This window comes from Echiichthys vipera, assembly GCF_963691815.1.
Source record: "Echiichthys vipera genome assembly, chromosome: 2".
Classification (NCBI taxonomy): domain Eukaryota; kingdom Metazoa; phylum Chordata; class Actinopteri; order Perciformes; family Trachinidae; genus Echiichthys; species Echiichthys vipera.
The window spans coordinates 35,345,372-35,359,496 of NC_139827.1; the positions used below are offsets into that span (position 1 = coordinate 35,345,372).

The 14,125-nt window shown below is 39.8% G+C and overlaps 1 protein-coding gene across 1 annotated transcript in view; it reads left to right on the top strand.

Annotated features, from left to right (window-relative positions):
• Positions 1-86: 86 nt before the first annotated feature.
• patl1 (PAT1 homolog 1, processing body mRNA decay factor) overlaps positions 87-14,125 on the top strand; it is a 29,177-nt gene continuing 15,138 nt past the window's right edge. The window contains exons 1-6 of the mRNA XM_083928710.1: positions 87-210; positions 6,142-6,247; positions 10,018-10,245; positions 10,539-10,787; positions 11,512-11,600; positions 13,881-13,961. Of these exons, the coding sequence (XP_083784836.1) occupies positions 196-210; positions 6,142-6,247; positions 10,018-10,245; positions 10,539-10,787; positions 11,512-11,600; positions 13,881-13,961 (768 nt within the window). The 5' untranslated portion in view covers positions 87-195. The remainder of the gene's footprint in view (positions 211-6,141; positions 6,248-10,017; positions 10,246-10,538; positions 10,788-11,511; positions 11,601-13,880; positions 13,962-14,125) is intronic.

The window sequence follows — 14,125 nt, forward strand, 5'->3', positions numbered from 1 at the left end:
CAAAGCACCTGCGTTTTTGTTTGGTGACTTAGCCTTTTTCCACCATTCTGCTAGTCTTGAGTCTGTGCCGCCTCTGCCCACATGCTTGCTCGTTCACGTCGTTCCGCAACGTACGTTCAAGTGGACGTCCTTGCTGCGTCATTTGCGCGCGCCCTCGCTCTCCATGCACTTCTTTTCCCGAAAGCCTGAAGCTAGATGTTTCGTTTTCAGGTGAGTGTTGTGCTCCAAGGCCCCTGTGCCCCCTTTCTGAAGAGGGTTACAGATGCTTTACAGAGGGCTGGTAGTAATTGCAGACTGTGTAGGATTTATATGCTGAATGTTTCCATTGTTTTTGCGACTGCAAATTGCAATGCGGCTGGCGGCCTGTGAAGCAGCCCGCTCGCCTGGTGACATGAGACAGAAGAGAGGCGAGCGCTGCCTTCCGATGGGGACAAAGATGAGCGTACTGATTCAGAGCTTAATCGCAGTTATGGAACGCCACTGCATGGTGGATATACACTTTGTCGAAACAGGGTCACATTCCTTCGTTTTAGTGCAGCAGTTTTCCATCGACGTGGGTCCTGCGTGATGTAACGTGAGCATTAGCATCGTGGCTAAACGCGTTGTCTTGCGGGACCTTAAGGTTCTGAGGGGAAGTCCTGACTTCGGCGGACCCAATTTAAACTTTATAGTTCATGTGGGAGCTAAACGGATGTCTCGAGCTAATCTGCTACACTGGGATGTGTGATTACTGCGCTCACTAATGTACTAGTTATGAGGCAAAGTGGCTGTTGTGTTAAAGTACTAACAGCCACTGTGCGATAACGTTATGCTATATGTTGACTATTGAACTATTGTTAAGTCAAACTGAATTCTAACTCTGTATTCACTGTCTGAACTGAGTTTAGCGTATCAGTAGAGCATCGCTTTAGTAGTACTTAACATGTTATCATGCTAGCTAAGCCCAGTTGGATGTTTTTGTCACCTATACTACATGCAGCCTTCTAAATGGACTGTTTTGATCACCGGCCAATGTGGCTGATAACTTTAGAAATCTGAATTTCCACTAGCCACATTTTTTCCCGTTGAAAAAAAAAAAAAAGAAGAAGAATTTCTGAGTGCCACTGAATGCATTTAATCATCTTATTAACATTGTTGGTATGAAAACACACATCAAGTACAAAACATACAACAAAATATACACAGCAAGTGAAAACATTTCATTTCAAGCTTGGGATCTATCTGTCTATCTCTATCTGTCTATCTCTATCTGTCTATCTCTATCTGTCTATCTCTATCTGTCTATCTCTATCTGTCTATCTCTATCTGTCTATCTCTATCTGTCTATCTCTATCTGTCTATCTCTACCTGTCTATCTCTACCTGTCTCTACTTATCTCTATCTCTCTACCTATCTATCCACCTGTCTATCTCTACCTATCTCTATCTATCTATCTGTCTATCTCTATCTATCTGTCTATCTCTATCTGCCTATCTCTATCTGTCTGTCTATCTCTATCTGTCTATCTCTACCTGTCTTTCTCTACTTATCTCTATCTGTCTCTACTTATCTCTATCTATCTATCTCTATCTGTCTGTCTATCTCTATCTGTCTATCTCTATCTGTCTTTCTCTACTTATCTCTATCTGTCTCTACCTATCTCTATCTATCTGTCTGTCTGTCTATCTATCCATCTGTCTGTCTCTATCTATCTGTCTATATCTATCTGTCTATCTCTATCTATCTGTCTATCTCTATCTATCTGTCTATCTCTATCTGTCTATCTCTATCTATCTGTCTATCTCTATCTGTCTATCTCTATCTGTCTATCTCTATCTGTCTATCTCTATCTATCTGTCTATCTCTATCTGTCTATCTCTACCTGTCTTTCTCTACTTATCCCTATCTTTCTCTACTTATCTCTATCTGTCTCTACCTATCTCTATCTGTCTGTCTATCTATCTATATCTCTATCTGTCTATCTCTATCTGTCTGTCTATCTCTATCTATAATACATACAAGTTCTGTACGGTTACTTCCAAACCGAGGTACGTCCTGAACCGTAACCGTAGCCACATTTTTCCCGTTGAAAAAAAGAATAATCATTTCTGAGTGCCACTGAATGCATTTAATCATCTTATTAACATTGTTGGCATGAAAACACACATCAAGTACTAAACATACAACAAAATATACACAGCAAGTGAAAACATTTCATTTCAAGCTTGGGATCTATCTATATATCTATCCGTCTATATCTATCCGTCTATCTCTATCCGTCTATCTCTATCTGTCTATCTCTATCTGTCTATCTCTATCTGTCTATCTCTATCTGTCTATCTCTATCTGTCTATCTCTACCTGTCTATCTCTACCTGTCTCTATCTGTCTCTACTTATCTCTATCTCTCTACCTATCTCTATCTGTCTGTCTATCTATCCATCTGTCTATCTCTATCTATCTATCTATCTGTCTATCTCTATCTATCTGTCTATCTCTATCTATCTGTCTATCTCTATCTATCTGCCTATCTCTATCTGCCTATCTCTATCTGCCTATCTCTACCTGCCTATCTCTACCTGTCTATCTCTACCTGTCTATCTCTACCTGTCTATCTCTACCTGTCTATCTCTACCTGTCTATCTCTACCTGTCTATCTCTACCTGTCTATCTCTACCTGTCTATCTCTACCTGTCTATCTCTACCTGTCTATCTCTACCTGTCTATCTCTACCTGTCTATCTCTACCTGTCTATCTCTACCTGTCTATCTCTACCTGTCTATCTCTACCTGTCTATCTCTACCTGTCTTTCTCTACCTGTCTTTCTCTACTTATCTCTACCTGTCTTTCTCTACTTATCTCTATCTGTCTCTACTTATCTCTATCTGTCTCTACTTATCTCTCTCTGTCTCTACCTATCTCTATCTATCTGTCTACCTCTATCTGTCTGTCTATCTCTATCTGTCTATAATACATACAAGTTCTGTACGGTGACTTCCAAACCGAGGTACGTCCTGAACCGTGACTTTAGTGTACCGTTAACACCCCTAACCGATACTAACAAAACGTGAAACATTATTGTTTCTAAGGGCTGGGTACCGCGGGACCTTTCTAGTATCAGTTAACTGTGCAGTACTAGTTGTACACATGACTAACCGATGGCTCCAGCTCCAAAGGTGTCATCAGTAGGCTCTCCTGGTGACTTCAGTCACTCTCATGGTCCTTTACTGCCTCAACTTTAAAATTTAGTTTAATCTGAACTTTTGACTTTACTAACATTAGCTAACTCCCTCCTTTACTCATTTAGTTTAATCTGAACTTTTGACTTTACTTTACTAACATTAGCTAACTCCCTCCTCTTTAGTCATTTAGTTTAATCTTAATTTTTGACTTTACTTTACTAACGTTAGCTAACTCCCTCCTCTTTAGTTATTTAGTTTAATCTGAACTTTTGACTTTACTTTACTAACATTAGCTAACTCCCTCCTCTTTAGTCATTTAGTTTAATCTGAACTTTTGACTTTACTTTACTAACGTTAGCTAACTCCCTCCTCTTTAGTTATTTAGTTTAATCTGAACTTTTGACTTTACTTTACTAACGTTAGCTAACTCCCTCCTCTTTAGTTATTTAGTTTATTCTGAACTTTTGACTTTACTTTACTAACATTAGCTAACTCCCTCCTCTTTAGTCATTTAGTTTAATCTGAACTTTTGACTTTACTTTACTAACGTTAGCTAACTCCCTCCTCTTTAGTCATTTTAGAACCCTGCCTACATGTAATGTTAATTATTACATTAGTGTTACCTTACTTAACTTATTCTCAAAGGCCACCAGTTGGGACTAAAATGAAATTGTCATGCCTATTATTGCTATGGTCAACATGACATTAGCATTGGTACTAAAGCCAAAATATAATACTTTTATAGTGTGATGTTACACTGGGAGTCCATATTCATTTACATTTTGGATGTCCTTTTTATATTTTAAGAAACGCAGAGGCGAGCTCAGAGATATGACAGCACGCCTTATGACAGTATACTATAGTCAAAAGGATACAAATATCTATTGTATACTTTTTTATATATCGTTTCTATCACATGGTCTAAAACCAGCTGCTGAACTGCATCAAGGCAGTATTTACAGCATTTGGATGATGCTTTACGTTCTGATCCTTTTATGTTATGTTCATTTTGCAATTTGCACTAGTGCGCAAGGAAATGAGAAAATACTCATTAATACTCATTTCATTGGTCAAGTATTTAATTCACACAGGAGTATATAATATAAACGCTTTACCATGTGATTATTTCATATAGACTATATATTTATTGAATTTACAGAAAACCAACTATATCGTGTGATATATATTATCGAGATATGAAATGATCTAGGCCTATAACGGGAAAGAAGATGTTGGCCATGTCGCCCAGATAAACTGATGAACTGGCCCTGGACAGTGTCACAGTAAGAAATGTCCACATGCACAACACAAAGACCCTGGAAATGTAAATAGAAATATGATCAACTGTCAGGAGAATTTGTGAATGCCGCCTCTCACGTCTGTCAGTGATTAATGATACCAAATATTGCATTGGTCAACACAAAACGGTTAAAATAAAGAAAGTATCTGGCTGTTTTCCAATGGGAAGGATGAACACTCAACGGCCGTCTTTTTGAGGACGCCACTTCATAGAATGTCGCCAAGCACTGTTCCAATGTTGAGAACACGCTGAAATTCGGGCCCTTTGTTTTTGAGAATTCTGAGAATTTTCAAGGATGCACGGATGGATCCTCATTGAGCTAAAATACCCACAATTCTCTGCGTTCACACGCTGCGCGGGGTATTTAATAATGGCGAAAGGGAAACGATACACTTTCAAATGTTATTTTAATTACTATTGCTTTTTGTAAATTTTATAGATTCATTATGACAATGGAAAAAATCGTTAAGCTTAACCCGCCGGTGGTTCCTGTTTACATGATCATGTTTAAAACCATCTTAAATAAAACCTATCATAGCTAGAGCGTTCATTCTTTCTGCAGCAGAAAGCTAACATGTTGTATAGTACGCTGTCATCACGTTATGACTGCCATAGAGACACCAGGTATCAGTACCCAACCCCATTCAAGAGGTGTGAGAGTTTGTACATGGATGTTTTGATATAGTTTTGCTGACGTTAGATGCATTTACAATTTCTTCCACTTTTCTCCGTTTTTTGATTCTTTGTTCATCATAGGGGTGGGCGATATGGCAAAAATATCATATGACGATTTTTTTCAGTAAAATCACGATCACGAGTTTCATAGATGTGAAATGTGTCCTATAGACGATACTACGGTCTCTCTGCTTTGGCAGATCGTCAACAGACTCTAATCCTTCACCTTCTAATATCGTGATATTTAACACACCTAGTTCACCATGGAGGCATGAGAGAAGAACGTTTTCTTCATGAATTCAAGGCAACAGTCAATGAATAACTCATATACAAATGGTCATATTGAGGGTGAAGTACTTCTTTAATCAAACTGAGCCTTCCTTTCTATTATTTTGGGCTGCAGCTATTATCAGTTAATCTGCCTATTATTTTCTTGATTAGTGTTCGTTTTAATAAAATGTTTAATTTCCCCAGAGAAAAATGAAATCTTTTATCTCACCGACAGTGCTGAAATCCCCCAAAAAAACATAAAATTCCCACATTTATGAAGCATGAAACCTGCATGCTTTGCTTGTTCGCTTAAGGTTATTAAAACAATTATTCGATTAATTGATTCACCATGAAGCCCTATTATTGTAAACATTGTTAATGTTAATGGGGAGATGTAAAGGCTAAGTCTGATGCTACAGCCCAGTGTTCCAATTGAAGAATATACAGTGGAAATCAAAATTAGAGAACAAAGTATCAATTCTTGATGGGTTTTTTTAATTGTTCATTATTTGACCGAATATCCTCTGTCTATCCCACTGCTGTACTAGCATGTTTTTGAAATAACCAAGGCACTTCAACAAAAACCTTTATTTAGTGAAAAAAAACAGCAAACTATTGACTTCTCCCCCCCCCCCCCCCCCCCCTCACCATTTCTGCATTTGTGTTTCATTTTTAACCTTTTCTTCCTCTCACTCTGTTTCCTCTCCCCTCATCTGTCTTTCTGCTGTCTTTGCAGTCCCTAGATGAAGACTGTACGTTGGAGGAAGAAGACGAGGGACTTGTAGCGGAAGAAGATGAAATCGATCAGTTCAACGATGACACCTTCGGAGCTGGAGCCATCGGTGAGTCATGTGTGCAATCAGTACTGCACGGTAAACTGATACTAGCAAGGTCCAGCAGTACCAAGCCGTTAGAAACAACACTGTTTTAAACATATTAGCGCTATGTGTGCCACGTTTATGGGCCGTGATCCACCTCTATACCCGTCCAGAAGTGCCTGTACCATGACGTTTTGGTACCAATATGTGTATTGTTACATCCCCAGTATGTGTACTTTATGAACTTTGTGTGACAGAATGTCTGTGTGCAGCTTCTCTCTGCTTCATCACTGCCTGCAGCCATAGTGGGCGTGGTTTCATGGTGACAGACACAGAGACAGACATGAATACTCCTGCCAACCGTCCTTGCTTTTTATAAGCAGACGCACAGAGCAAAAACGTAGCCATTAATGTCAAGACCATGGACACCTCACAGCACGTTTGCAAACGATGCTTTAAATCAATACAGACTAACAGAGCAAACACGACCAACTTGGAGAAACATGGAGCTGACGGACATGTGGACCTGTTCAAAGAGTTCAGGCTGCAGGTTAGAGATAGATAACATGAATATCTCCGGATGTAATGTTAAGTCAAGCAGGTTTTTATTTTGTGACAAGTGAACTTTTTTCTCCATCAGAGTTGGAGGAGGCAGTCAGGGCTAAAGCTAACTGTTTAACTGTCTGATGTGGTTCACACATCTCTGTATGAAACAGTTCAAACTGGAGACATTAACTTTACCAGAACACGAGCTGGAGACATTAACTTTACCAGAACATGAGCTGGAGACATGAACTTTACCAGAACATGAGCTGGAGACATGAACTTTACCAGAACATGAGCTGGAGACATGAACTTTACCAGAACATGAGCTGGAGACATGAACTTTACCAGAACATGAGCTGGAGACATGAACTTTACCAGAACATGAGCTGGAGACATTAACTTTACCAGAACATGAGCTGGAGACATTAACTTTACCAGAACATGAGCTGGAGACATGAACTTTACCAGAACATGAGCTGGAGACATTAACTTTACCAGAACATGAGCTGGAGACATGAACTTTACCAGAACATGAGCTGGAGACATGAACTTTACCAGAACATGAGCTGGAGACATGAACTTTACCAGAACATGAGCTGGAGACATGAACTTTACCAGAACATGAGCTGGAGACATGAACTTTACCAGAACATGAGCTGGAGACATGAACTTTACCAGAACATGAGCTGGAGACATTAACATTACCAGAACATGAGCTGGAGACATGAACTTTACCAGAACATGAGCTGGAGACATGAACTTTACCAGAACATGAGCTGGAGACATGAACTTTACCAGAACATGAGCTGGAGACATTTATTTTACCAGAACATGAGCTGGAGACATGAACTTTACCAGAACATGAGCTGGAGACACTAACTTTACCAGAACATGAGCTGGAGACATTTATTTTACCAGAACATGAGCTGGAGACATGAACTTTACCAGAACATGAGCTGGAGACATGAACTTTACCAGAACATGAGCTGGAGACATTAACTTTACCAGAACATGAGCTGGAGACATTAACTTTACCAGAACATGAGCTGGAGACATGAACTTTACCAGAACATGAACTTTACCAGAACATGAGCTGGAGACATGAACTTTACCAGAACATGAGCTGGAGACATGAACTTTACCAGAACATGAGCTGGAGACATGAACTTTACCAGAACATGAGCTGGAGACATGAACTTTACCAGAACATGAGCTGGAGACATGAACTTTACCAGAACATGAGCTGGAGACATTAACTTTACCAGAACATGAGCTGGAGACATGAACTTTACCAGAACATGAGCTGGAGACATGAACTTTACCAGAACATGAGCTGGAGACATTTATTTTACCAGAACATGAGCTGGAGACATGAACTTTACCAGAACATGAGCTGGAGACACTAACTTTACCAGAACATGAGCTGGAGACATGAACTTTACCAGAACATGAGCTGGAGACATTTATTTTACCAGAACATGAGCTGGAGACATGAACTTTACCAGAACATGAGCTGGAGACATGAACTTTACCAGATCATGAGCTGGAGATATTAACTTTACCAGAACATGAGCTGGAGACATTAACTTTACCAGAACATGAGCTGGAGACATGAACTTTACCAGAACATGAGCTGGAGACATTAACTTTACCAGAACATGAGCTGGAGACATGAACTTTACCAGAACATGAGCTGGAGACATTAACTTTACCAGAAAATGAGCTGGAGACATTAACTTTACCAGAACATGAGCTGGAGACATGAACTTTACCAGAACACGAGCTGGAGACATGAACTTTACCAGAACACGAGCTGCAGACACTAACTTTACCAGAACATGAGCTGGAGACATTAACTTTACCAGAACATGAGCTGGAGACATTAACTTTACCAGAACATGAGCTGGAGACATTTATTTTACCAGAACATGAGCTGGAGACATGAACTTTACCAGAACATGAGCTGGAGACATGAACTTTACCAGAACATTAGCTGGAGACATTAACTTTACCAGAACATGAGCTGGAGACATTAACTTTACCAGAACATGAGCTGGAGACATTAACTTTACCAGAACATGAGCTGGAGACATGAACTTTACCAGAACATGAGCTGGAGACATGAACTTTACCAGAACATGAGCTGGAGACATTAACTTTACCAGAACATGAGCTGGAGACATGAACTTTACCAGAACATGAGCTGGAGACATTAACTTTACCACAATATGAGCTGGAGACATTAACTTTACCAGAACATGAGCTGGAGACATTAACTTTACCAGAACATGAGCTGGAGACATGAACTTTACCAGAACATGAGCTGGAGACATGAACTTTACCAGAACATGAGCTGGTGTTCACAACTATGCTGATCTTCACTTATACATGATTTAAGTCAATCAGTGCTGGTAATCTACTGTGATCACAGCATGTACATTTGTGTCTATAATTTATCATTTATAGTAGAAATGGTCCGATTAGAGCACAGATCAGACTGTAGTTTGGTGGGTTGGAACTTTATCAACATGAAATGCAAATATCAAATTTCCCATTTTGTACGATGAATTAAGAATTATTTTATGAACTGCACATGTTAGGTAGCTATAAAGCTCAGCATCTTTTACAAAAATATATATTTATTTTGACTTTAGGTTTAAATGTTTTAATTATAATAAAATAAATAATTAGAAACTTCCCACATTCTTTCATCAAATATTTTTTTCCATTACTGATGATGTTTTAGTTTTCTGCTGTGGTATCGTTTCAGCATCGGTATCGTTTCAGTAAGATATTTTAGACGGGTATCATACAGAAGTCATAATTTTGGCATTGTGACAATAGGGCTGGGCGATATGACCAAAATATATCCCAATATTGGTCATTACATATACCAATAATGATACATATCATGATATAGCACATTTCCAGTTGGTGACAGTGACGTGATTTCTGATACAGGAAACTTATTACAAGTATTTGTGGTCAAGCCAGTCGGGAATTGGCGTGTGCCAATTTCATGCCCTGTGTATGTCGCACAACAAAGGAGATGCACTGTGGGTATTACCGTGTGTTTGGAGAGTAGAGGAAGCAGAGAGGAGTGTCTGCTCCTCCTCTACAAGGACTCAGAGCCTCAGTCTGTGCTCTGTGCTCTGTGACAGGGTTTTTCAATCAACAACGTTATTGTTGTTGTTTATCTAAATGTTGTTCAGCCAAAAGAGATAAACTTGAGGTTTCTTCTCTTCCAGATGACGACTGGCAAGAGGAACACAAGCGCCTCGCTGAGCTCGATGAGAGGGATGGGTCGGGAGTGGGGCTCGGGTTAGGAGGAGGAGGAATGGGAGGAGAATCAGATTTAGGAGGAGTTGAGCACTCATCCGCCCATCTCTCTTCCTCTGCGGGCCATCCCCCTCTTCCATCTTCCCTCCCTTCCCTCAAATTCTCCTTGTCTTCTTCGTCTGGACTGCCTCCATCAGGTCAGTGATGTAATTGGAGTCAGGAATCCTGTTCATTTTTCTGCAAGATTGTGTTATTCCTACCCTACTGGTGATTTTCAGGTTTTGGGATTGGGTTTCAATTATTTTTGTTACATTTTTGAAAGTTTTATAATAGGGTTGGCGCCAGGCCAAATTGATTGGATAACTGAACATAATTGCTGGTCATATATTTTTCCTTGACTGGTTGTATAAGAATAAATCTATAGAGCAATAATATACCTGGAAAGAGAATATGCCTGGTTGGAAAATCCAAAGTAAAACTGTCGTTTCAGATGTGGAGGATCGAGGGGGAGGAGGTGACTTGGCTGAGTCCCTTGCCAGACTCATCCTGGAAGCTGACCCGGCCATCGCTGGGGTTGGAGCAGCTGAACGACCTGGTCCATCCCCCAGCCTGTCCGATCTGCAGGGCATGGAGCGGCCCAGAGTCCTGCCCCAGCCCTCCTCCATCCCACATCCTACTCAACCACACCAACATCCCCATCATGCCCAGCACCAGCTGCCTCCTGGGCCCTCCATCTCAGGTCAGAATGAATGCTTTTTTTCTTGTAATGGTGATACGAGTTAGCAGTCAGAAATCCAACTTAACCATCTTCCATTACCAAACATTAATTCTCATGGAATTTTTAATGATGTGAAAATTGACATGAAGAGTATTTTTCAAGTTGGAGGTGTTTATCTAATTTGTAATGACAAATAACCATAATTCAACTTGAGTGTAAGCTCGGTCAGTCTTGGTTAAAAATATCTCAACCATAAAGAGTGTGACCGTATGCTGAATTGTCATTAACATATACTGCAAATGGGTGTCAAATTGAAATAAAAACCAACATGAAATCTCTAAATTAGATGAAATTCCAGATGCTCCAGCTCTCTGTGACTCTACTGGAGGGATGAGAATAGTTCTTTCAAAAGATATTCCCTCATTTGCTGTTTTGATGATATTCTTATTCTTATTTTTTAAGGTTTTTCTCTTTTGTGATACCCATCCAAATATTCTTAACACACAGTTAAAAAATAAATAATTCACCATGTATTCTTTTCAGTCTGAAGAGTGCAGTGGTGATTGTTTAGCTAAAACTATATATTTTGTTTTGTCACCATGTGATTGTTGGTGTTGTATTGCTACCTTACCTTCAGACAGAGCAGCCTACTTTCAGCTGCTTCCTGACAGTGTGGGTTACCCTGCTGTATGGGCCCAGTTTTGTTCAAATGTGCTGTGTTGTGCTGTACTCTGTATGACTGCAGGCCTTCCTCCTGGCCCTCCTCCCTCGTCCATGCTCAGCTACCAACAGCAGCAGCACATGCTGCGCAGAGGGACTGCTCATTTGGCAGAGGTTAGTTTTGTTTTTTAACTCTTTTAACTCCCCATCTGTGTGTGCTTTCTGTATATCAGTATTCTTAAAGACTACAAAGCAGTTGGTGAAAATGCAATCACCTTTATATTTATTCTATGTCAGATTATGCAGTGGGAGAAAAAGCTTGATTTTGAACAAGGGTTTTTTTAAGAGATTCATTTATGGTTCATATTTCCACAATTTACAATTAATTTTAATTGGCTGCTTCAGCTCTCTTAGAAAAAAAAAATCACCAGACAGAAGCATATCAATTATACAAGCAATAATCAGAGCCACAATGCAAACTCATTTCACTTTAAATCAGTGTATTGCACAATGAAAATGCATCAGAAAATGTTAATCAAAAATCACATCTCTGTTTCAAGCACAACAAAATAAAGAGAGAATTAGGGCGCCCCCTAATATAATGAGAGGGAAATCACTGAGATTGTGCCAGGTATTGTGTCTGTTCAGAAGGAGAAACCACATGAACTTGGAAGAGGTGGCCAAGTTTACTTACATCAATGATCTTCCATATGTATGCAACGGTGTGGAGATCTTGATGTATGCTGATGATACAGTCCTATTTACACATGGTAAATATAAAAAACAGGTTGCTTCCAAATTGACACTAGCAATGCAGAATGTCACCAAGTGGTGAAGTAATTCTTGTCTCACAATAAATACTGAAAAACCTGTCACCATGTTCTTCCGAAATACATACAAACGATGTGATATTCCCAACATGTATGTGGATGGTAAAAAGCTAAAAAATGTATATGAGTTCAAATACCTAGGAGTGACCTTAGATTCCACACTCACATTTAAAAAAACACTTTAAATATCTGAGTTATGCAACGCGTGTGTGCATGTATAATCTTGTTTTTACCTGCCCAGGGACTGCAGATTGAAATTAGCTTTTAGTTAGAATCTGGTACAAATCATCTTTTTACACTATGTAACCAATGAATTTTGTACATAAACCTGAAACAAACAAAGTAGCTCAGGCGGGTGGGGGCGTCTGAGACAAAGGCTGCAGTTCTCCACCCGGTTTCATAAAAGCAGTTTCTCATGGACCCCCATGTTAAACAGGCCGTTTTCACAGCATCATTAAACCTGTTTAAGGCCTGGGACAAAAATAAAACATTCTAGTCTGTATGTTGTCCAACACTGAGGGGGGTGAATGTTTTTTTTTTTTACCAGACTAGTTTTTATTTTATTGGAGGTTAAAGTTTATGAATAGTTAGGGCCGTGGTCTCTTAAGTGACAGCTAGCCGCTGGCCCTCACTTCTCCTCGGACGTATACGTCAGCCAGATGGACGTATCTCCCTCCTCCCAACGTCACATACATGCCCTTTTTTTGGTCAGAGGAAATGAGGAGGAGTTTCCTCTAAAGACGCAGCACCACAAACCAGGGGATTGAATCACGGTGCAGACTCTTGAGAAAACAAAGAAGGTTGATCTGAGCATCCTCCCAAGCACCCAAAGCGCAATGTGATGAAGTAGTCTGTAATAACTTTTGTGTCTTTGTTAGTTCTGTACGCTTCCACCCACACAACATAGCGATTAAAACCGTTAACAGAACCATTGATGGCGATGCCGTATGGCTTCAGCTTCTCGTATGAATCCATGTGCCAAAGCACATTGGGCCCTTTGCTGTGTAATGACTGCGTCTCCGACGCCTCTGCCCGCCTGCGCTCCACTCCTTCAGGATTGATCAACCTTATCAATTACCTTATTGTGTCTTGGGATACAACATATCCTCTCTGTATTGCACGCAGGTGCAACCATGGTTACCATGGCATCTGTCCAGTACCATCTATTTCAGGTTGCACGACTGCAACCACCTCTGCCATTTTTGTGTGGTTTCTCCTTCTGAACAGACAATACTCTGCACAAAGTCCTAATACGTATTATCCCACTGTGTTTACATGCTAAAAGAGCAAGAATTTCTTTGTTGTTAAACCGATTTGGAAGTGCAATTTCACCAGTTCATCTACACCAGGCATTTCATCTTTATTCTATATTCTCAACATTTAGACTTTATTCTCAAAATGTAAAATAAAAATAAAAAATCTTCCTCAGTTTTTTCTTTTTTCTTTTTGTATGTAAATAATAGCAGATTAGCTCAGATATTAAAATCATTACCTGGATTTGAGTTCATGCTATTAATATAGTTTGTATAACTGTCACATTATTTCCACCTTGTTTGTGTCCAATCTTTTTGTTTCAGGACCCTTCATTTTAATGAATTACAATAATGTCTCTTATTATCTGTAGATGAACTCTCACAGTATCTGGGAGAACAGTATGGGTTTTGGGCCAGTCAGTGTCACCCCCGGACTGGTCACACACATGGAGGTAAGGGACACTCACTCTTCTTCAGCCTATCCTCAGGCTGCATGTGTGTTGATGGAAACATGCAGAGCCATCCCTGGGGAATGTCTTTTCAAAATGCATAGGGTGTAACTAAAACACAGAAAAATTACCCTAATTGGACATTTGGCTAATAAACATGTGTTTAT